The sequence below is a fragment of the Gallus gallus genome, chromosome 8, assembly GCF_016699485.2.
Source record: "Gallus gallus isolate bGalGal1 chromosome 8, bGalGal1.mat.broiler.GRCg7b, whole genome shotgun sequence".
NCBI classification, from domain to species: domain Eukaryota; kingdom Metazoa; phylum Chordata; class Aves; order Galliformes; family Phasianidae; genus Gallus; species Gallus gallus.
Genome location: NC_052539.1, coordinates 19,745,496 through 19,769,311, shown reverse-complemented (window position 1 = coordinate 19,769,311; position 23,816 = coordinate 19,745,496). Strand labels below are relative to the sequence as shown.

The 23,816-nt window shown below is 46.9% G+C and overlaps 1 protein-coding gene across 38 annotated transcripts in view; it reads right to left on the bottom strand.

Moving 5' to 3' along the window:
- The window catches only part of PTPRF (protein tyrosine phosphatase, receptor type F), a 342,426-nt gene that overhangs the window by 72,316 nt on the left and 246,294 nt on the right, over nt 1-23,816 (bottom strand). For all 38 annotated transcript variants that reach the window (XM_040705351.2, XM_046944827.1, XM_046944822.1 and 35 more), the window contains 2 exons: nt 21,316-21,504; nt 5,349-5,459 (listed from right to left, as the gene is read on the bottom strand). In XM_040705351.2, the coding sequence (XP_040561285.1) occupies nt 5,349-5,459; nt 21,316-21,504 (300 nt within the window). The remainder of the gene's footprint in view (nt 1-5,348; nt 5,460-21,315; nt 21,505-23,816) is intronic.

Genomic DNA, 23,816 nt, shown 5'->3' with positions numbered 1-23,816 from the left:
TCCCATTACACACAATAACAATGTGCTCCTGCCACAGTGATGAGTATATTCCATTGCAGAGACAGACAGGATGCTCAGGTCGCCCAAACATCCCTTGCCATTCAGAGTGCACACACATGCACCAGGAATTCAATTAAGAGCAGAAAATCTCAGAGCACCAGAGATGGATTTCCGAACCCTCTGTACAAGTGGATATGAAAGGGGAGGGGGTGGACATTGAGTCGGCACAGACACGCAGACCTAATTGTTCCACAGATGTCTATGCAGGCCATGCAGTAAGGAGGGGGAAGCAGGCTTCCAAATCCATTTCTGTATTGTGCTGTCAGACACCGAGCCACCAGCCAGTCTTGTTCTGTTTTCCATAAAGGTCATTTTACAAATAATTAGGCTTGAGCCTTGCATTTCACTGTTAACCACCAAAAGGCTGCAAAGAATAAAGATGCCTCTGCCCAAAGTGCAGCTGCTATGACTGTGGTGAGAGCAGTAGCTTCAGCGAGGAGCAGCGCCCGGGGACAGAAGAGTTAAAAATACTGAGATCCCATAAAGAGGAGTGCGCTTTCTTCATCCAGGGGTCATTGCTCTGCATCGCATGGCTCTGTCATAGCATCACCTTGAGGTCAGGGCTGCACAGAGGATACACATGGAGATCACAGCCCTTCAGACCTGTGGTCCTTCCCAGCCACACGCCAATAGCTCAGGGGTGGTTGCTCTGCAACCTCCGGTGCAGACTGATTTGCCTTCTGATGGTGCAGGGCAGAGGCTGTTCGAAGCAGCAGTCTGGGTCATCTGGGTGGATTCAGCCTGTCACCAGGTGTCCCCTCGCCGGCCCTGCTCCTCACTGCTGGTTGCTGGGCCCTGGAGCTCCAGCAGTGCCCCTTCACTGCTCGGGGACTGTCACCCATCCGAGCTGACAAGGCAGCTTAACAGAGTGCTGCCAGGAGAGCAGGGCTGGGAACAAATGTGTTCTGTTACCCAGCCACTTCTCAGGCATCTCCAGCTCTGCTCTCACCACCGTTTTCAGCTTTTACTCTTCCGGCAGTACCCTCGAGCTTTGACTGCCGTTGCTATTTTAGCTGTTATAATATTACATAAGCACAAAATGTCCTTTTTGAAGGCTCCGAGTCTTGTTGCTCCAGGCCGGTGTCAGTCATTCAGAATTATTATTATTTACACAAGGTCCCCTCCGCAGCAAGCATTGCACAGCTGCAAGTGGCCATCGCGGTGAGCTCCTGGTGCAGAACCCCGCGGAGGGCAGCGAACCGCTGCTGGGGACGGAGCTGCAGCCCTCATTTCGTGTTGTGTGACGGCTCCTCAGCGGAAACTGGAGAATCAAACTTCAGGCTCCAACACGTTTCCCTGCTGCCACGTGAAATACCAGCCTGGCCCTTCAAAAGGCTGACTGAGAAAGCACAGATTTTTTGCAGTAAAACCATTTCTATTTACGGCAATCTCATATACTGCTTTGTGATCTGGGGACAGAGGAGACACTTCAGTTTTAAATTGTCTTTTCTTTACAAGCAGCTGTGCAGCCTTGGAGGCTGAAAAGCAGCACCTAGAAGTGAAAACTGGGCGGCAGCTTTCTTGTTTAAGTATGTGGTCACTACTCCTGTAAGGACTATTCTAATAGCACTGATACCGCTCACTGCTGTATGCAAGGTTGGGGAACACAGCTTGCAAACCCCATAGTGTTTTGTAAGGTTTTTCTTACACACAGTCCTTCAGCTCATCTCCTCCACTGAACAAACAATAACGCCACAGACAGAGAAAGCGAAGGGCAGGAAAAAACCTTTCATACAGGGAAAGAGATCCACAGAGGCCACTGCCTTCACAGGAATGTCACAGGGCCAGACCTTAAGCTGAAAACACTCCTCTTTGTGCGGATGTCCCTGAAGATGTAGGCAAACGAAGAGTGAAATGTATTCAGAAAAACCCAATGGCCCACGTGAATCAGTGGCATTATTCTTTACTCCCTGCGAGCACAATGAGATCACACTACCTTTTCTCCATGCTAGGCCCACTCTCCCTTCTACACTTAAATCAATTTCTTGTACATCTTGAATCAACTTCCAGGATTTTTGCTGCTAAATTAGACAGTAAGCTCTGTGGATTAGAGGAATCATATCTTCCATATGTTTCTATTCCCTTCTCTTCTCCCCGCAGCACCATCAGGTCCCAAATCTAATCACTGTTACGAGAGACTGTGGTACACGTAGCCATGGACCACCACTGGATTAGTACTTCTTTGTAGTGGGAACAACATCCATGCCAAGCATGCTTGTGCTGGCAGGGCAGGCTGGGAACACGTCGCTGCCCTTTCACAGATAGCCACCGTGGCCTTGCATGCATTCTGTCCTTGGCTTTCGCTCTGTCCTTGCTCCTCCAATGTTTCCTGCTACCTGGCATGCCCAGGGCTGGAGGGCAGCAGCAGGAAGGAGCCCGCTCCCAGCGCAGCTCCGCAGCCCCGTCCCCGCTCTGCAGCAGCAGCAGATAGACCTGTCAGTCCAGAAACAGGCAGCTTCTGAGGGTTGCTTTCCAGCACACTTAGTAAGATGAAAATAATAGCTTCAAGGAAAATGCATCCATTTTCCTTTACAAATCCCTGGTGTGGAAATGTTTTAACTTTTAATGAAGTCCATCTGTGCAGAAGTGCTGGCTCTGAAGGATTCACAGAGACGAGGCGCTGGTGTACCCGGCTCCTTCCTCCTCCTGTTCTTTCATTGATACAGGAAGCCCTGAGCAGTGCCTGGATGCTCCTTCTACGCCACCAGAATCTTCCTTTGTTAGTGTGAAAAGTATGATAAAGATGCTAATGTGCTTTCCAGCTCAGCACACCCACAAAGGATTACCTGGGAGGCTCGGAAAGGGGAGGACACGATCAAAAACACAAACCCCAAGAGTCAAAGAGACAAACAAACATTTGAACTACTGAAAAAACAAGAGGCTGCAAAGGAGAGCGGGTACAGGCGCTCCTGAGAATTACAGAGGGTGGAAATTGGCGCTGCTGCTCAGACCTGCAGAGCGGCGCGCTCAGCCGTGCCTTCCCAGTAGGTGGCCAACTTCCTGGGCCTTCGCCACAATGAGGTCAATCATTACGAAACCACCGCGCGGTGGTGGTGCAGCAGACGCACTTAATTTCCGCTGTAATTTAGCATTAATTAACGTCTTCTCTGGTAAAGTTGCAGGCACTTCCTAAAGGCTCTACTGGGCGTCACCGATCCTTCTAATGACAACGCTGTAGGACAATCACAAGAGGAAAAGACACCGAGGATCCCTTATTCTACATCCCAGATGTGAGAAAGGAAGGTATTTCCATTTTCCCCTTTCTTGTTAAAGAAATAGAACACCCTGTTGGCTCGACTAACTTCTTGCAGTCATTAGCTATCACAGCAACAACGGGGTTTTTTTTTGTACAACGTTAGCTATCATAAACTGTAAGCATAAATACTGCCTAGGCCCCAGCACGCACAGAATTTCATGTGATAGTAATTTATGGGGTATCCTGTCTTAAATATACAGCGGAGCTTTATCAGGATCACACAGGCTAGAGACTGACATTGTAAAGATTATGTGCAATAAAAAAGCTTGTTCCAGAAATTTATGTGTAAGAAAATGGTGGTTAACAGCAAGGCATATGTCTGAAGAACACCCTTTCTTCAGTGAACGTCAGGATCCTCTCCCACGTGCCAACCACCCAAGGCCCATGCCCAGCCCAACCAGGACAGGTGAACCTTGCTGAGCAGCGACTCAGGTGTAAGATTCAGTGCATCCCTCAGACTTACAGGATTCACTTGCTAAATAAAGAGCATTCGTTAGTAAGAAATCAGATCAGAACATTGTAAGAGGAGTTTTTTTCTATCCCTTGAAGTTGCTGTGCCTATTTTCAGCCACACCGCTCTAGGAAACAGAGCCCCAAGAATCTGAGCGTGTCACAGGAAGCAAAGCACCCCCAAACGCTGCAGCGGAACGCTGGGTATCCACACAGACCTACACAACAACAGCCAACATGGTAGACAGGATCCTTTCCCTCAGAGTGCAAAGGGACAATCCAGCATGAGTTTTAGCACAGCTTGCCTGCAAACGAACTTGGAAGAATAGAGGTAGTTTAAAATCATCTGCAATTACGTTGTGAGCGTGAAATGAATGATTCCACTGCACAGACACAGCTTCATCTTCTGAATATGTTTAACTGGATCCTTCAGTCTTCCAAAGACACCCATAATCCAAATTAAGCTGCAAAATAGAAAAGCAGTCCCCCAGAACAAGGAAAGACGACAATGCCAGAAGCCACTCCTAGAAGCAAACACACATCACATGAAGACTTGATCACGCTCATGTCCTCTTCCCATACTAACCAATGCACTGGTTATTGTATTGTATTTTCTTTCTTCAAAACAGAGAAAGGAGGAAATGAAGATGAGATTTTATTATTAGACAGTTGATTTACTACGTGAAAACAAAATCTGTTTCTAACTTCCTAGCAAATAATGGTTGCACCCGCACAAGAACCTTCTTTCTCTCCTTGGGAAAATCCATAACCACACTTCCCTGGGGGTTCCTAACCAGTGGCTCTGGTTATACAGAGCTTCATATGAATCAGCACCTTTTTTCTTGCTGAAATTAACAGACAGGGCACAGGGGGTTTAGCCCTTGCCTTTCTCCGGGCTAACTCAAACACCTTCTGTGTAGAAAGAGAAAACTGGCAAAAGACCATCCTGATGTAAAAGCTAGTTTTTCTGGCGTGCTGAAAGTATTTTTGAATTGGCAACATAGCATAATGATTAGAAAATCACTTTACATGAATTGCAGCTGATTTCCAGCAGGTTCCCAGTGTGAGCCATTAATACCCAGAGGCTTAATCGTTGATGCATATAAGATGGATTAGGACAACTCCAAAAAGCTGTTCAGTTTTTAAAGATACACATTCCAAAGCAGAGGCCTAAGTACCAGCTCACCTGTAGCTGGTGCATCAGAGCATGACCGGCTTTATACAACTGCACCAGAGGTTAGTTTATATTTAAGAGGATTAAGCATCCCTCGCTCCCAATTAAAATAGCTGTGACACAAAGTTAAGGAGTTCAAGGGAGAAAGAAATTCCAGTTCTGCCCACATTTGAGCGTTTTACAGAACACCGTGCAAACAGCAAGAAGAGATTTCCAGTAAACACGAGTCAAACCCAACATGGATGGATGATACCCTTGAGCTCGATTCACCATTCCTTTGAGCAGATGGCCACACCACGCAATCCACCAAGTGTGACGGTGGCACTAAGAGGGAAGACGCTCCTCTGTTGGAAGCCCCAGAACTCTTTGGGCAGGAGAGACACCTCCTTGGGTGGAAGCTGCTCTTACCTCGAACATACAGGTTCGCCGGGGCAGAATAACGGGTTCCTGCGCTGTTGGTTGCAACACATTCATATTTGCCTTGGTCCGACTCCTCGCTGTTCTCTATTTGCAGAGCTCCTGTGCACAAACAAGATGACACAAGACCATTCACGTTATGGCAAACCTGGTAATTGAACAGACAACCTCAGAAAAGGAAGGCTGTGCCCCATGCTTTTTAAGTATCTTCCTGGTTAAACATATTGTGATGTTGTTCCCCGGACCCACAGGGTACCAGCATACAGCCACAAGGTACCCGGTCTGCCATTAGAAGCTTGTGAAATCGATTATTGTTATTCTTTTTTTAATGCACAAGGAACCAGCTACTGATGCATTTCCAACCACCCCAACCGCTTGTTTTCATTGCTGCAACAAAGGAAGAAAACATACACATACACACATATTAATTACAGCTTGGTATAGGACTCCCGTCTAATAAGAGGACCTTTAATAAGCCTTTCATCAAAACAGCCAAGCACAAAGCCCACTAACTGTAGCTGTTTGTTTCTTATCTGATGCACACAAAGCCTAGGAAATGCTCAACAAATTGCTACCTCCTTGCAGAAGCTGGCAGAGTCCCATCTCCCCACCCCTCCTCCCAGCCAATATCCCCTTTTGAGAAGAAAACACTTTGCCTTTTGTCAGCTTTCTCTCTGCTGGTGATCTCCTTGTCCTTTCAGATTGGATTATACTTGATATAAAACGATTAGAAACTCAGTTTAAGACATCAGATAAAGACACCAACGCAATACACCCATTTTTTCCAGCACGGTGCTGGCATGACAGCCACCCTCCCTTCGTCCTAGCAGCTCCTCCAGCCTTGGGCCTGGAACAGTTGCTTAGCCCAGCCTTCAGGTTCCTCGGGACACAACCTGATCCCACCCCTGAAATGCAAGACACACTAGGGGCACATGAAATAATTGCAATAATTGTCAGAGCACACACAGTAGCAACTTACATGGGGAATCTGTGCGGCGACCACGACGGGCGATGACGTTTTGCAGATGACTGCAAAACTGGTTGCACCAAACTCCCCTAGCGGGGCCCCATACACAGTCTGAAAGAGGGGGGTGAAGAGGAGGAAAGAAGCAGGATGCTATGACAGCAAGCTGGCATGGCAGGAGCCCACGGCCACTGCTCTGCCTGCTTCCCCCAGGCAGAGTGGCAGCAATTCTTAAAGTGCCTCCAAGTGCTCAGACTCTGCTGGTAAGGATTGCCTGGAAGAAGGGAACTCTGCTCACAAGCCACATACCCAACGAAAAGAGAACATTAACCCCTTTGCTTGTAAGGATTTGAACTCATTTCTGCCTGCCACAGTTCAAAACGACCACTGAGAGCGGCACGGAGAATAGCTGGAGAAATTGCCTTCCCCTTCTTGCTGGTTCAAGCTGCAGAGGTCAAACTCAGTTTTTCATATCATCAGAACAGAAGAAAAACTAATGTGAATCAACCACTGCCACCTACATTATTTAGAAGGATAAATTGAGACTGTAGCATAAGTCCATATGTCATTGGGAAAAATGAACTTCCCTGGGTTCTGCCATATAATAAAAATGATGTACAGAGCCCTCCCTATTGTTGCATTAGTGCTGGAAACGAGGCTTCAGCTAGACAGAGAAAGCCTGTTTGCAGGAGCCTTTCCACCTACTAACAAAAGCAGCTGCCAGCTTCCCCCAGCCCTGGCGCTCTCTGGACACCCACAGCCCAAAGCCTACAGAGCTCTCCTGCTTAATTCGGGGAGAGCGGTGAATTTCTACATGCTGCCTGTGAAAAACATCTCCAAGCAGACAGCAGCATGACAGGCGGTGGAGCAGGAGGAAGCTTCCCGGCACTGACAAGATACAGAGAATCAAGAGAATCTAGAAATGGAAAAGACCTATTAGGTTATCTTGTGCATCCCTGGGGGCCAGGGCAGCATCGCTGGCTGTTGTAAATGTACTTGTGTTCTGTCCAATCCCATTTTAAATGGGCCGAGTGATAGGTCTTTCACCACTTCCTCAAGGAATTCATGCCACAGCCTGGTTATGCTCTCTGTCAGGATGATTTTCCTGGAGCTCGCCGCATATTATCCCCTTCCTAATTTCTGCTCATTACTGTGGGCACACATGTGCTGCGGAGTTCATTTTTTGCGCCTGCATCGGGCTGGGCTGGCAGGAGTTGTACGCTGCAAAACAAACCAAACTTTACAAACAAAATGCGGATGTCATCGCCCTGACCAACAGGCTCCTTCTGGGAGAGGCTGCAGCCCTCATCCCTGCACTGAAGGCAGCTTGAGGAGCAGGTGGCAGTGCCTGCCAAGGAAAGAGCAAGACCCCTAGGTAACTGCAGGCAGACACACCAAGCGATAAGTCCCCTTCAGCCACGGAACACACATCACTGGTACTTATATCCTTTAAACATAGGCAATCTTGTGATCACCATGCCTCTTAAATGCCAGTTAGTCATCCTATTCTTTATCTCTAGGGACCTCAACAGCAGTGCTGGAGGGAGAAGAGCAAAACATAAAGAGGATGAAGAAAATGAAGACAGAGCTGAGTTACGTGTAATTATTGCCTGTCAGCTCTGCAGCCAGAGCAGACTGCTTTCTGGAACCATACTGTAAACGTGCAACATATAACTGTCTACAAATGCTCGGGGACATCAGGCAAGGGATTCCAGCTTTGTGTTGGTAAGACTTCAAACTGCGGCATGTCAGGAGACAGCCCAGAGAGCAGGAAGGAAACCTCTCAACTGAACCAGAAAAGAAGCAGTTAATGCGATAAGTCATCATTAGACAAACACAAAGAGCCCTCAGCACAGCCAACAGAACAAAGGGGAAGAATCACAGCACACTGACGGCAGTCAGTGGGACTAAAGGGGTTGTTGTCTTGAAGGACAGCCTACAGCTGAGGGATGGATACAGGAGAGTACAGTGTGTCTCAGGGTACAGAGATTTCTGAACCAAGTTAAGAAGCTCAGACGTGGCTGGGATCAGCAAACTGGAGACACTAAATGCATCTGAGCCTTGTGAAAAAGTCTGCAGGTGTAAAATGCTGCAGGCTGGTCTAGTCATCCCTGAGAAGGGCAATAGCTTCACCTCTCACAGAATTCAAACCTAGGCTGGGCAAGACATGAGGACCCACAGACAAGGAAGAACCGAATCCTGAGCAGCTCCTGTCTCTGTAGTTCATGGAAGCTGCATCCAAAGACCTTCAACAGTGTACAGAAATCTCTGCTTTCAAGAATAGCAAAGGACTGGGGATGTGGAGACCTGATTTCTATTCCTGGCCCTGCCAGCATCTCATCTTACAATCCTCTGTGCCTCTGCCAACCAGGGCTAGGCAGGCTGATTTACTTTTATTCATTACTTGGGTTTTATGCTGTGCAAGTTGCTGAATAAGGTCTTGTTCACACAGGATGTCACAGCAGACTTCTCGTCTGGTCTCCTCGAGCGCCCCGGTGCCAGGTGCCTTCTCATTTGTCTGACGTGCAGTCAGATAGCACAGCTCCAGCAGATGCACGAGGACCATCTACCATCGGGATGCACACAGGTGTACAGGGAGCAGCAGAGAACAGAACAGCTTGTTAGAGAGCTTGTGGGGCTCTACAGAGGTTTGCACACATCAGTGCAAAACCTCTCCCTGCGGAGCACCACCGGACCTCCGCAGCTCCCCAGCTGCAGCAGGGCCCAGCAGAAGAGGGGCAGCCATCCCTCACTGTGCTGTCACCTCACGTCAGTCTCACTTGTGGCTCAGATCTGTTCCCGATAACGCATCTCAGCTTATCAGAGAGCTGCCAGCTCCTGAGGAAAACCCCTGGCTGCTCTCAAGTGCCAGGGAGAATGGTGACAAGGCAGAGCTTCCTGGGGCTGAGGGCAGGAGCAGGCTCTGTTGACTGACAACCATCCCTTGTAGGTCCTTTACTCAGTGCCGCTATCTCTCTGCCAGTGCCAGTCTCCTCTCCCAGCTTTTTCTTTTGCTCTTTAAACTCGGGCACAGACAGCATCCCCATTTGCAGCTCTCCGAGATACTTATCTATTCAAATATACTTGTGCTCAGGCAGAGTCATTAGTTGCAGTGACAGTGCTCAAAAGAAGCATTTAAAAAGTGCACTGCACAGAGCATGGGGAAGGCAGATCCTGATAAGGGCCACTTCTTGGCAGCGCTGGGTGCTGCTGCACCACGGAGGGCTTGTCACTCTCCTCTATGTGACAAAGCAAATGGAAAAGCTCCAAGCTGCCATACAAATTGATCTCTCTGAAATCCTGCTCCATAGCTCATCAGGAGCAGAGCACAAACACCCAGGGAGTGCTGCACGGAGCAGAGCCCGCCAGCTCCGGGGCTTCACTGCTCTGCATCCATTGTGGTGAGTGCTCTGTCCTGGCAGCAGGAGATGCTCTGTTACTCCGGTGGGGTATTTGCTCAAGGGCAACGAATGACCTTTTGCCCCGGTTATAAAATTAGACATGGAATGAAAGGAGGCAGAGGAACCAGTCTGCTGTCACAGAAGCCCTTGTGATGCAGGTGTTAATGAACACAGTGGTGTGACCAGGGCCCTTACTCCCAGGCAGCTGGGAACAGGCACAGCATGCCCAATCCTGCATGCCAGAGCACACGGCTATCCCAAACCAACACTGTCTGGCTACCCTTTAGCAGCATTCTTAGCCACCCTCTCAGCCACTGCTCAGGGTTCCAATCCCTCTTCTGCTAAAAATTCCCTCCCACAGAACAATCCTCCTAATAAGATCCAGGGAGCTGCAAAGCAGAGCCAGAGCCAAGGCCAGCTGAGACAAGAACTCCAAGTGTGAACGCAGTGGGGAAAGGGACAATGTGAGAGCCCTGACAGCCAAGGGGCTGCAGTGCAACACCCTGGCTACTGACCAAGGCAACCAACATTTGCTCTGGGAGCTGTGAAAAGCTGAAGGACACCAAAACCAAGCCACTAATAATGAAAATAAGCATTTCCCATATTCATTTGTTGTCATTTGTAACAGCAGCACCTCCCAGCTGTTACAGAGGAATGAATGCACCTCACCTCTACCAGCCATCAGCAGCGCCAATCACACAACCAAACACGCTACAGAGGTATTTTTGTTGTTAGTGTTCATTATGTTCATTATGCCTGAGAGACCGGTGATAGGCAGGCAAGGGGTCTGTTCTGGATGGCAATGCTGGTGAGAAATCGCTCTCCCGTGCACCAGAGGCAGCTGCTGATGGCACCTGACCAGTGCCACTGAGCACGACTTGGGCAGAGGAGGGGAGAGAACCCAGTGTGCTCTGCAGCACATTGGTCTCCTTTTCAGACAGAGGAGCATCGGGATGCTCTGATCTCTCACCAGCAGATACAGGAGATCTCAGGGGACTCCGCATCACAAGCAAAGCTACAGCACTGTCAAACGCGCCATCTTACCTCGGTGTGTGTTTCTAAAGGGACATGAGTCAATCTGAAGCCTGACAGCCAGAAACATGGCCTGACAAACCTTCCCAGCACTATCCCACCCAACCGCCCCTCTGACGCTGCCTGCTCCGCAAGCGTCTCTTCTTGTTTCTAAATTGTCTCCTTTTCTTGTGCGTGTGCATGTCTAAAAAAGCTCAAGCAACGGGAAAAATTCTTTCACATACCAAGTGCAATCAAATGTACAAACACATGCTCAAAAAGACAGCAAAATTCTTTTAGCTTCCTCTAATCTCTCCGGATAGCTTTACGCTCCAGCTCTCAGGATGGCATAGGAATAGTGGAGCTGTATTTAGATCAGTTCGCTCGGGACTGGAAAGGTTCAGCTGCAGCTACACAGAAGTTGGTGCGGGTGTTTACCTGGCTTCTCAGACAGACAGCTTCTGACACCCAAGTGAGCTGATCTAAAGTTAATTCAGACAGACCTCTGCTATGCTGACGTCTGCTGGGAAGAAATACTCTTATGTACAGGAACCTCAGTATTTCCTGCGGTGACAGCAAAGTAACAAATAAATCTGACTGCAGAGGGATAATGCCTGAGATGATGGTATTTCTTTACCTCCTCGTGTGCATCTGATCTAATGCCTGCTCAGTCCAGCACCCACCTGAAACACAACCGTGCTCTGCTGTCTCACAGCCTGGGGCAGGAAAATGCAGCCAGGTTTCACACACGGTTGAGCGAGCTGAATTCCAGAGAAATGCTAGAAACGAACACCTTATTTTCTGCTTTGAAAATAAGAAAGGAGCGTAACGTGCTTAAACGTGGAGCTGCTGATACCATCTGTGGGTTACCTTAAGCAGTCAGCTATTGCCTAACGTGATGGGTGCCTGCCAGCTCCGTGTCTTCCTGATGAACAAATAGGGGTTTCAAGATTTAATTACTACCCGGGGCAGTCCCCGAGGGGTAAAGAGTTAAGCTATAAACTGAGACTTATGAATTATAGATGGCGGCTCCTCCCATTTCAGAGAAGCCAGAGATGTCTCGGACAGAAAGCACCAAATAAGTGCTGCTAAGATCAAACAAGATGGTTAGAAACATCTCCCACGGTTTGGTGAGGGGTGCATGGCAGAAGTTCGTAGGTCATCCCCTTGCTAACCCTGTGCTGCTCCCTGCAAGCGGCCGCGGCTCAAAGGCCCTGGGTAGCACCTGAACCTCCCAAGGGCTCGGCACACGCAGCTCCCACAGACACAGTCACAGCAGCCATTAAATCAAAGCGAATCTGCCCTCCCACCCCCCAACGTCGTTACCAAAAGGGTTCGTTAAGAGTCATTAGTTCACCCTTCCTTTCAGACCAAATGAATGGATTCCAAAGCATCCAACTTACCTTAATGAGGAACAAGAGTGCAGCTGGGTATAGAACATGGCAGAACAGTCACTTCTACACAGACACAACCTCACCATCACAAAAGCACTTTCATCTAATCTGTCGTTATCTTTAGAAATTCAATGACCTCTGTTTTAAATAAAAGGCATTAGGCTGACAGAAATCCTCTGGGAGAAGCCAGAGAGCAGCACGTGGCTTCTGTTTGCTCTCACAGAAATGTCATCTTTGACATTCAAACAGGACACATATATTTTAAATAATGTCAAGAACATTCTCAAAATACCTCATCAGGACTCACACGGAGGTGGGAAGGGGGGTGGGGGCATGGGGAAGTTATGTTTCATGAGATGGATGGTTCCGTTTCACAGAGATGCGCTCGGTTCCCAAGCAGGACGTATGGAGCATCCACGCGGTTCTGGTGCTGAGTCACTAATGTCATCAGACAGGGTGAGAGCGCGGGGAGGCCCCGGGACGGCCGCGCTGCATGCGGGCTGGGGGCTGGGAGCACTCGGCTACTTAGCATTCCATCTGTCATTTGGTTTTAGGATTTGCAATAGGAACAGGAGATGAAGAAATAGTTTAAGGAGATTGTAACATCACAGCTGTCAATCGTGAGCGTTCCAAAGGGAGGAATGACAGATATGTAAGCCCATTCAAAGCAAAATAAGGTTTGCAGTCTTTTTCCCTGACCCAGATTTACTACAGAGGCAACTTAATGCAAATACGCATCAAACGGCAATTCACATTTGCTCTAAAATCACTTAACGGGAGCTGAAAACATTAACCCCCAGCAACAGAACCAGTTCCAGAGAGTCAGATTATTAACTTCCAGCGGTGATTCGGGGAAAAGGGGGAGGAGAGGAGAAAAGGGGAGAACTGAACGAATGAGGTTGTGTCAATTTGTAGGTGGTAGTCACTCTGTCGAGAAATCCAGGGGTCAGTCAACAGGGGTAAACAAACTCACAAGAGAACTCGGGAGGGCCTCAGCACGTAGCGCTGATTAACACGCTAAAGTTAATCTGAAGGGACAGCTTTGAGTGTTTAGCCTAGGAAAGACAACAGTCCGATTGGAGAGTCATTACTGGTGCACGCAGGCTTTGAAAACTAGCCAGGGACCGTGCACACTGGGCTGTCAAACCATGGGTGGGTTTAATTAGTGAAGGCTCAAAGCAGCCAGATGAGTTTCCGATTCATCTATTTAACCAAATTTGTGCGCCACAAAGCACCGCTGGCATTTCCGCTCCGAAAGGGAGGTTTGGGGCAGCGCTTCCCCACTCCGCTGCCACGCTGCAGGGCTGCCACACTTGGAAGGCAAACACGGGCAATGCAAACAACAGCCCAGAGCCAGATTTGCTCAAACTTTCAACAACTGATCTCCTTCTGACTCCAGTTTCTTGCCTGTCAGCGGCAGCAGAAGGGAATTTGTTCTCTTGTGAACATGTTACCTACTTACACCAAAGCAATTCATCTAACACAGCTCCCACCCACTAGACAGGAACCCCAGGGGCCACGACTGCGCGGTCAGCTCAGAGCCTTGCAGAAGCTGCAGGAGATGCCAACCCTCCCGTGGCGGAGGCCGGGGACCATTTTCCAGTTTGCAAACTTTCCGTTGAATAACCCCCTTTCAACAGTGCAAAACCGCAATGGATGAGTCTACAAGAAGTCACGCTAAAAACCAACCAAAATAAACACACTAGTGGGAGAGTGTGGATGAGCGAGAGCGCTGGCGGAGTTAGGGCTGAGAGTAAAGCTGGAGATGAGCAACACTGGAGGAGAAGGGACAAGGCAGACAGGAGATGGAGTGACGTGACAACTGGAGGCACATTTCAGCATTCTTACCTCTGATCGGTGTACCACCTGGTGAGGTAATTTGAATGCAAATAAGATTAGAGAGAAGCATTAGTACAAAGAGGAAAGGAAGAAAACTGTAACTAAAAAAGCAGAAAGTTTTTTTCAAGCTAGAATTTGTATTAGCGCGATAGGAATAAACAAAAAAGAAACTGATGTGCAGTAAAAGTCAGAGTGACACTCTCGGGGGGTTAGTAAAGCTCATCGCTTCCAGGAGTGCAGCACCCAGCCTCGCATCTCACCACTGCTGCCACTGGGGCCACGGCGCGGGCTGAACTGCCACTGCCGGCCGGCCTCACCGCTGGCATTCACCCCGCCAGTGCTCAAGCAGCTGAGATGGAGGACACGTCGGGAGGATGGTGCGGTGCCCCTTCATTCCTTACAGAGCAAGGAGTGCGTGGCCTGGGGCTGTGTGACCGCGAGTGCTGGGCAGGAGGGGTGGCAAGCGCATGGTGGCGGGCACTGGGTGCAGTTTCGCTATGTTAGAATGACCAGTGGGACAAAATCTGCTTGCTTAAAGAAATTAAACTTGGGGGAGAGTGTAACAAATCAGTTTTGAGCTATTCTCTGCATTTGCTTAAACCCTGCATCGGGTCCCCTGCGGCAAAGAAATCGGTGTCACGCAGAATTAACTTTACACAGAGAAGTATTTCTAAGCGAAGTGGTTTCTGGTAACGTAACAACGGCACGCTAGCCAGATCTCTGTCGTTCCTGCCTGATTTGGATGTTAGCCGGAGGAAGGAATCCCACCCTCTTTATAAGGCACCGGAGATAATTTTACATGCTGTAATGAAGAGTATCTTATAAGGAGGGCTTCTCTGGGACTGAGGTTCAGTTATCCTATGGCAGTGATCTGTAAAAGGTTCGTTTCTGAGGTCAATGTGTTTAGCAAGTGGAAGACCCACTGGTCAGTGTCTTGAGTTCAGTGCACGATCAGTAACGATGCATGATTCACAGGGAGATGCTCCAGCTGGGCAAATTGGCAGGGAACCCTTCTACTCCCCACTTTTGTCCCCTTGGTCTTATTTTGCACATATGAAGGCTGTTAGTATAAGGGAGAGATTCATGCAGATCGAATCCATAGGCAGTTCATGGTATGTGTTGGTTTTATGCAGATTTGTAAGATCTGAATACCAAGCACTTACCAAAGAAAACTGAGGAGTTTAAACAGACAGAAAAACAGGGTTAAACAGGACACAGTGTGTCAGATCATGTTCAGTGTATTGATTAATAAATACCAGTATGCATACAAGAGTGTCGTGTATCTCAGATTTACAGCTCATTCCATTATCCACAACAATGATCACCCAATGGGAAAGAAAGACAGAAAAGAATTTCTGTAAATACAAAGAAGCATATTTTAAGCACGTTTAACTTGCCTCTTAAAAAGTAATTACAATATTTATACTTATTCTCTGTCTTTCCTAACTATCCTTCCTTGAGGCAGAGTCCCTTCTCTGAGCAGGAGCAGCAATTCAAACTACTCATTTTAGCATTTTCCTCTGCCAAGATGACATTACCCCATCTTAACTTTATGTCTAGTTATATTTTCTGACGCATTCTATCCACACATGACTGAAGCATCAGGAAAGATCTTGCAGTCACTGAAGCTGTGGGTAATCTCTCCCGTACAATAATAAATCTGCTGCTTATTTATCTATCTTAGTAACCACCACTGCCCTTGATGGAATACTTACACCCAGAGATACTTGCATAGAAAAGCACAGCCATGGAGAATGGGGTTATTTCTCTTTGCCTGTTTGGAAAGTTTGCCAAGGGTTATTTTTGTTCTGTTTGGTCTAGGGCCTCCCTCCACCCCTTCCATCGTTCTCAGAATTAAGAAAAGCATCACCACAGTGTGTCACTTCCCACGGGAACTGTGCAGTGACTTTGAGCGTGAGCCCGAGGGGCAGAAAACAGGACTTCCTTCTCTCTCATCTGGCTGAAATGGGGTTTGTTGTTCTCTCCTAGAACTGAAAAGATTCGCAGCAAATCTTTAGATCTACTCCCTGCAGAGGCTAAACCCTTTCTCTAATATGCAATTGTCTACACAGAGCTTTAGGAGCAACTGCATACTTGAAAGCAGATTCCCTAACACGCAAGTGTGACCAGCTCGTTTTTCCTGCATTAAGTCCCAATCCTCCCAGTCTCTGAATGTAAGCCAATCCTTGTGGGAGCAGCAGAGAGGCAGGCCATATTTGGCACACTGTTAGTTCTGGGTCTCTCTCACCTTTGCAAAGTTAAGACGCTCAGTCTTTGTGCAGAGTACACTGCTAGGGGGAGTGAACAAGGTTTTCCTGTTGGTTTCTAAATTTCCTCTTCTAGAAAGAATCAAAGTTCTCGTTCTCCGTTCATGTCATATGACAACCCATCTCTGACTACCGTCCTTTCAGGGTGTCACTCAAAAGGACCGGATCACAGCATGTAGGCCACAGAGTGCCTGCCAAGTCTGTCAAGTGACAGAGGTGCCATCACATGAACCATTATTGAAGCCGTCTTGTGCCTTGTGATCACGAGGTTACTTTATACAAAGGGCATCTCAAGATCAAACTTTAAACCCTAGGGTGGTTTAAGGGCGTATGGGGTGAGTAGCACCTCGTACAATCACTTCAGCAGGAATAAATGCTGACCCTGACGTCCTCTGTGTACTGGAAGTGTGCAGCTAAGCAGCCAAAGCAAGGCAAACCATAGGATGATGTTGGAAAATTCCCTGGGATTATTTGTATCAGTATTTCCCAGCGTCGAGGAGGCTTTGTTGGAGAAGGGACTTGGCTTTGCTGACATCAACTCTTCCCAGACCTATCAACAAACCATTTCATTATAGGAAACTATTTCATCCCTATCAAAAAAATCAAAGCAACGTCAAAGAAAGAAATCAAAGCTCTTGCTGGCCACAACTAGGCATTAGGGTAATGCAAACTTGAATCTCAATTGCAATGGGAAGACTGTGTGAATCACACTGCTGCTGTGTGGGCCTCAGACAGCAAGACCCACATGTGCAGTACAGGTTCTTCAAGCACATAAAACTTCGGCTATCAATTGGTTGGCCATGCTATTATTTCAAACTTTGTCCAGTTAGTCCATTCTGAGTGAGCATCCATCCCTGTATGGCTTTCCTGATCTTTTTTTTGGATAATACTACCCAATCTCCATTCTTTTGGGCTATTCTTATACTCACTGTCTCAAGTTGTTGCTTGTCTCTTGTTTGGACTTGAAGTTGTATCTTGACAGGAGTTGAATGCCTTTTGCTGGGGCCTGAATGCTGGCTACCAGCAGCGAAGCAGGACAGAGCAGTCACCATCCACACTGCCGTTTCACAGGCACCACCTCTTATTGCAAGTTCACTGTGTATGTTGAGCATGGTTTTGGTTTCCATGTAAGTAGTGCTTCTACCCATGGGACCAAGACTAAAATGAAAATGCTTGCTGGAAACTGCGAGCATAAATGCAGTGAGATGATCTGGTGAGCAGCTTCCCACTGCTTCTTCATTAGAGGCACCCACACTTTCCCAGACAGTGAATGAAGTCACCTGCAGAGCCCTCTCTGGTACTTCACTGGCAGTTAATTGCCCGAAAGCCACACTAGGGTCTAGAGCACGGTTCTGTAACTCAGTTAATTGACGGTGATTAAAAAAGAATGATGCTTGTTGTAACATCAAGTTCCCTAATAGATGCAAGATGGCAATGCTCCCTGAATTTCTGGAATTTCTGCATGGCAAAGATAACTGTTTGTTAACGGTCAGGAAATTCACTTATTCTAATTTGACATTTTGTTCAGAAGCTTTCTGAAGAACGAGGTGGAAGAACAATTCAAGTATGAAACTCACTGGAAGTATCCAAGAGTTTTGTGAGCGTGAATGCCACCACAGTTGCTTTGAAGTCTTTAGGAGCTTGTGATCCAAGAATCCTTATGGAATAGCTGTGAAGCATCAGCACAATCTGATCTGTATTGAGACAGTTTCTGCCACATCATGAACTACCTTTAAAACATGGTTGGAGGTGCAGTGCTGACCCGTGTGGGCCAGAACCCTCATACGGGCATCATTTGCTACTACAGTCTGCTGACTGTTTTAAAATCAGTTCAGCCAAGCAGGCTTTAAAATGAAATGGTGTGCTGGGGAGGTTTCCCAGTCCAGAGCTGGCCTCAGATTCTGTGTCAATGGCTGAGAAGCAATGACCAAAGCTATGCACCCTTGGCGAGAACAGGGAGTTGTCCTGAGTCACTGCATTTGCAGAAAAGCAGCTTCTCAACAAGAGGTGGGAAGTACTAACGAGATGAGCAAGGGAGAATTTTGCTACAACCAGCATGAGTCAGAGACCTTGCCTTTGCCTTGATCTGTGATAACAGAGATGAAAATCTGTGTATATTTGTGTTCTCATCTCTAGAGCAATTACCCCAACACGTACTGGCAAAACAACCCAAGAGCTGAACTCAGAATGAATTAAGCATTATTCTGGAGGAAAGATCTACGTACTGGGCCAGGGGGGGAAGAGGAAAAAGCCTTCTAAATGTAAAGAGTTATGTTAACTACCGGGAGGTTTAATAAGAAAAATGCATATACGCAAATATAGATGCAATTAGGAAATGAGGATGGCAGGGCGGAGGGCAGACATAAGTTGCATATTTGCTACTGACAGACATCATTATTCTAGGGTCAAAAGAGCCTAAGATGACAGATCGGTTGCCTTAAACCTCAGACTGTAGTACCTTGACATGAGACGAACACACGTCTGGAAAGTGATGTTCAGACCCCACTCAGGCACACGATCCAACTGCATGTGAGTACAAAGATGGGCCTGAAGGCCCCGGAGCACTGCATGCCCACATAGCTTTGAGCCTCAGGAGACAGCACCTCTCTCAAGCATGTGTTTCTTTAGCTGTTTATTCCACACAAGGAGCCTGAAGAAAAATCATTCCTCAGCTCCGAGTTAGACTCCATAGCAGCTTTGACCTTTATGACCTTTATTTAGGACATCTGAATAATAACATGTTATGTACTGGGTGAAGGTCAGACACCCTATATATGCAATACTGAGCTGACGCTGTGCTGTAACTATTTTAACTATATTACATCTGTCTAAGTTTTATTGGGTTTTAATTAAATGAAATTAAATGAGCGTATATTTAGATTGAGACAGTATAAACTGACATTCCTGCAGATATGCCAGGCTGGCTGTAAGATATGATCTTAATGGAGCAGAGACTTTGCAAACTATTAAAACTCCCTCATATAATGAGGTATCTATTTAAATTCTTTTCTTTGAAAAATAATTCTGCCCCACTATGGTGTAGGGCTGGAAAGCTCAATTAGCATCCTGCAGAATGCATCAGAGACTGCCCGACCCATCACGCTTCTCACGCAGAGAGACTGCTGCCACGTAAGTGGAGCCCAGGCACTTCAAGGGCCAGTCCCTACTTGGTATAGGCCAGGAACACAGGAAGGAGCCACAGATGCTAGCAGGGGTCGAAGCTCCGGGACATGAGAAGTGGTGAACTTCTCACTCCCCACTCACGCAGCAGCGGAGCCAGAGCCCTGGTGAATCCTGGTATCTAATCACCAGCTTCACTCATATCTAGAATTCTCTTGCACTGAACTGTGGAAACCTCCCTTACTACATTAGAGAGCTAATCAATTCCTTTTGCAAGTCTGAGAATGTGTGCTGCTCATTGATTTCTAAAAGGTTCCCTTGACACATCCCTTGGTAATTACTGTGTCTTCAGCAAGCAGCCAGCTCTAGAGTTTGAATCCCAGGTGAAATATTCAATTGAGATGTTGCTGAAGAAGAGCAAATAGGAAGCAAAACTTGGACACAGTGACAGAGTTTACTGGTTTGTTTTCAAACTTTCTATCTCACTAAACTTGTGAAGCAGTTGGTAGAGAGGCAGCCAAGTGCTTGTGAAAAGGAGGCTGGAGAACATACAGCGAGTGCATCAGGAGCTGCCTTGCTGCTCATTTATGGTAATTTCTGATGCTGATTTAGTCAGCTACGAAGTGAAACATATCCATGTGTACTTTCCTATTGCTGCTTCCTAAAGCTTCGCAGAATAATTAACAAGTGTGATATTTTCTTTCAGCGCAAACAGATCAAGATTAAACCATGTTGTGGGGGAGATAAGCTAAAGGTCACTGGGAAATTTCATAAGCCATAAATGCATTAGTATAATTAGTGCTCACTGGTACATCAAGGTGGGATCAGGAGTGTCACGCTGGGTTCTATTTTTGATGAGAGTGATGTCTCATTACCCACTCCCCCAAGTAAAATCCTACTTCTTATTATCCGAGCATCATCAGATTTATGCAGAGGACTCCTGCTATGGGGAAATGTGTCAAGACATTCACCTTGCTAGGAGGAAGATAGTGTTGCCCTGGCAGCAGCACTCATAACAAATGGTTTTTGAGTGCCCAGAGACACATCACGGCCAGGCAAGACATTCTGTCTCTTATTTAAGCATGAGACCTTTCCAGAATGAAGCCAATTCAGCTCTGGTCCTTCTGCACTTTCAGCAGGATACCATGGACTTTTTTTCCCCAGGCTAAAGCTGCTATATAGTGATGTTATGCATTGTTAAATATCCTCTGCAATTCACGCCAGGGAGCTGCTTTTCATCAAGTGAACAGAGCGATGTTTTATTTTCTTTAATTCTCTAATGGGTTTTACAGTCCTGAGAGACTGAACAGTGCAGTGCAAAAACAAGAGTTTCTCACTAAAATGAGTGCATTCCAAGCCACCCACAAGGACTAAGCATCTGTATTTCTAAAGCTAGTATTCAGCTTATCAAATAACAAACAAGGAATTGTATATTTCAAAACTGCATCCACCCTCCTTTGAAATCCATTGGATTGCTGCTTCTTAGATTTTTCCTTATTCTTGTAGTGTCACATAGTGAGAGTGATAAAGATCTCAACAGCAAGCGGAGCATTGTCTTGCAGAGTCTCTGTAAGGAGTGCAGTAGTACATGACCGCTGATTGTAAAACTTCAACCAGCATCTCATTATACTGATCTGCACTGTGCAAGGGTTGCTGAGACCTGCTGAGCTGGCAGCAAAATGACTTGAGTCTAGCAAGGATTTGTGGCAATGTCCAGAAGAAGGAATCTGGCTGATGTTCCAAAAAGAATGTCCATGCCCATCTCTTATAACAAGCCACGATATCCTGGCAGACAGGATCAGCTCCAAAACCTGGTCTCATGTTGTAAAAGAAACAACCTCAAATCAAATCGACATTTGAGTTTGGAATTGTATGTCAGCATCACGAGAAAAAGCAATAGCATCAAGAGAAAAGGCAGGAAGAGTGTGGTTGTTGAGATGCTTACTTGCTTTGCTATCTTACCCGAGCGGAGCTGCTTGATTCTCCCATTGCTAGTTGCAGTGTCAACAGGCAGGAAGTCCTTGAACCAGGAGATTTCGGGATCGGGGTTACCACTGGCAGCACAGAGCATCGTGGCTGTGCGGGCCTTCTCCACCACCTTCAGCTGCGGGCCCATATCAATGGTTGGGAAGCCAGCTGGGAGGTGGTCTTCTGCAAGAAGAAGAAAAAGCAGACAAGGTTAAACAGAAATGCTCTGGCATAGCAGTGGGATGTAGTTGTAGTGACAGCGCTACCATTGCACAGCATCTGTGCCCCTGCTGGAAAACAGCAGCTAGACCTCCCTACTGAGAAGGTTTTCAAGCCCTTAAAGCACATTAGGCTCTATAATGAGCATTCATTATACCAATAGAAGCTTCCACTAAATTTAACTCCGTTTAAATCAATTGCCTTGGGAAACGTCTATAATTTTCATTGATACGTAAGCTCATCTATTGTTGTTAATAATTCCATAAAAGCAGGTATTTGCCTTTCTGTGGGAGGACCGAGTTGAAGATAACAGACAAATGCAATGCCAAATAGTTTGAGGCATCTTGAAAAGCAACAGCTAAACAATAAAACCCCTCAGAATGGTCCAGAGAGGCCCATTTTCTCTTTTTTTTTTGACTAGGAACGCTCTGTCACACTAGTAGGATGGACTGTAAATCTCTTCCTCGTGCCCTCAAATCTGATTCAGAAGGCTTTTAGAAACTAATGAATGTTAAGCTAATGAGCCACGCTCTGCTCCGAAGCCGCCCTGCCAAGGCTGTGCCGTGGCAAGCTCCTGGTGCATTTGGAGGGCTGCAGACAACAACGGAGATGTGTGACAAATGGTCAGTGTGCACTCCGGCACGTCTTGCAGAAATACCATAAAATGAAGCCCCGCCGTAACTGCTACACCATTCATAGAGCAGGTATGAAAACAGTTAATTGGGTTTGCTGCTGCAGAGCACGCTCAGGTAAGGCTGGGTTGAATACATTAGGCAGCCTTCGCTGATAAGCCAAGGCATGCTCCAACATCCTCGTTCAATAGCAGCTGCAGAACTGAGCTCATTTACTCATTCTGTACCGAGATGTGCTGTACTCTGCTAAGCCCGAACTGCAATCAAAAGGACATACTTTCACAGAACAAAAAAAAAAAAAAGAAAAAAAAAAAAGAACTTGAAGAACATTAAGAAGCTTTTAAAGCACCGGAAGCTCAATTATTTTCAGTATGTTTCTTCTTTTTCCCATTTGAAGGGAACTTAGGCAAACCTTCCTCCCTTGCAAATCCAATTCTGCGAGGCTCCCAGCTCATTGCAGTGTTTAAACGAACAAGATCTCAGCATTTTCCAAAGTCCCAGAAGAGCCTAAGCGTGCTGCAGTCCAATTTCTCCTGCTACCATCACACACGTGGACCCGCATCTCCTCACTCCTTCTACCTGTTCTACCACACCAGCAGCACAAACACAGCTTTATCTTAGCTAATTCCTCCCCAAGGCCTCAGGAGAATTCCCAACACCCATGACTTGCTTGCACACCAAGACTGCAGCAGAAAGCAACATCTGCTGTAAACAAAACATTGCCCTGGAATAATTTTTTTTCTGTGTGGTTAAGAGTGGCTATGAGACATCGAGGTTTTCTAAAGGAAAAAGAAAGGTTCCTGATGCTTATTTAGAGCACAAACCGTATTTTATCCCTCAGACAGGCCTCCCTAGAAACCTCTGTCATCGTGAGCATACATAAAAGGGATATTTTTATTATTATTATTATTATTAAACGAAAGTTACCAGTAGAAACTAGTTCTTCTTTAATTTGCTCTCCATTGATTTTCAAAGACAAAAGGCACATAGAGCTTAGCTGGAATGACACCGGAGCTGGCATTCAGTAACAAGCAGCAGAAGCTCTCGATACCAAGCAATCACAACGCATACTCCTACATGGCTGAGAAGAAACAAACGAAGGGCACAAACAGAAGCATGTTCTGGTACGGACTGGAAAGCAAAGGAAGATACGTACGAGAAGTAAAGAGTGACATTCCTTTGGATCGAGGCCATGTTTGCCTAAAGTGCAGCACCTCGCTATTTATGACACTGGGAGCAGATGTTTATTCTGGGGAGGCCGAAACCCTGAAGTGATCTAATCTAATCGCCATGCTTCGTATTTGCAGGGCTGGTTTGTTCAAGATTTTACATGGAATGCACTAAGCTAAGTCTCACCTCGTTAACTTTGTCCAAAGTCCGTGCAGGGGGTTAGCAAACAGCTACGGCAAATCTAAAGCCAGTATTTGTGCAAGAAATCTCTTCCCATCTGCACTGATCCTTTGTCCACAGAAATGAGAGAGGGCAGAAAATCCTTCCCAGCATCTGATCCGTGGGAAGTGGCCTGCCAGCAGCACTGCAGCTTCACTCAGAATGAACCACAGACCAGCAGCAATGCATGAGGGATGTCCCCACATCCCTACACTACAGGTGACGACAGGAGCTCGGAACTGCTCCTGCCATGCC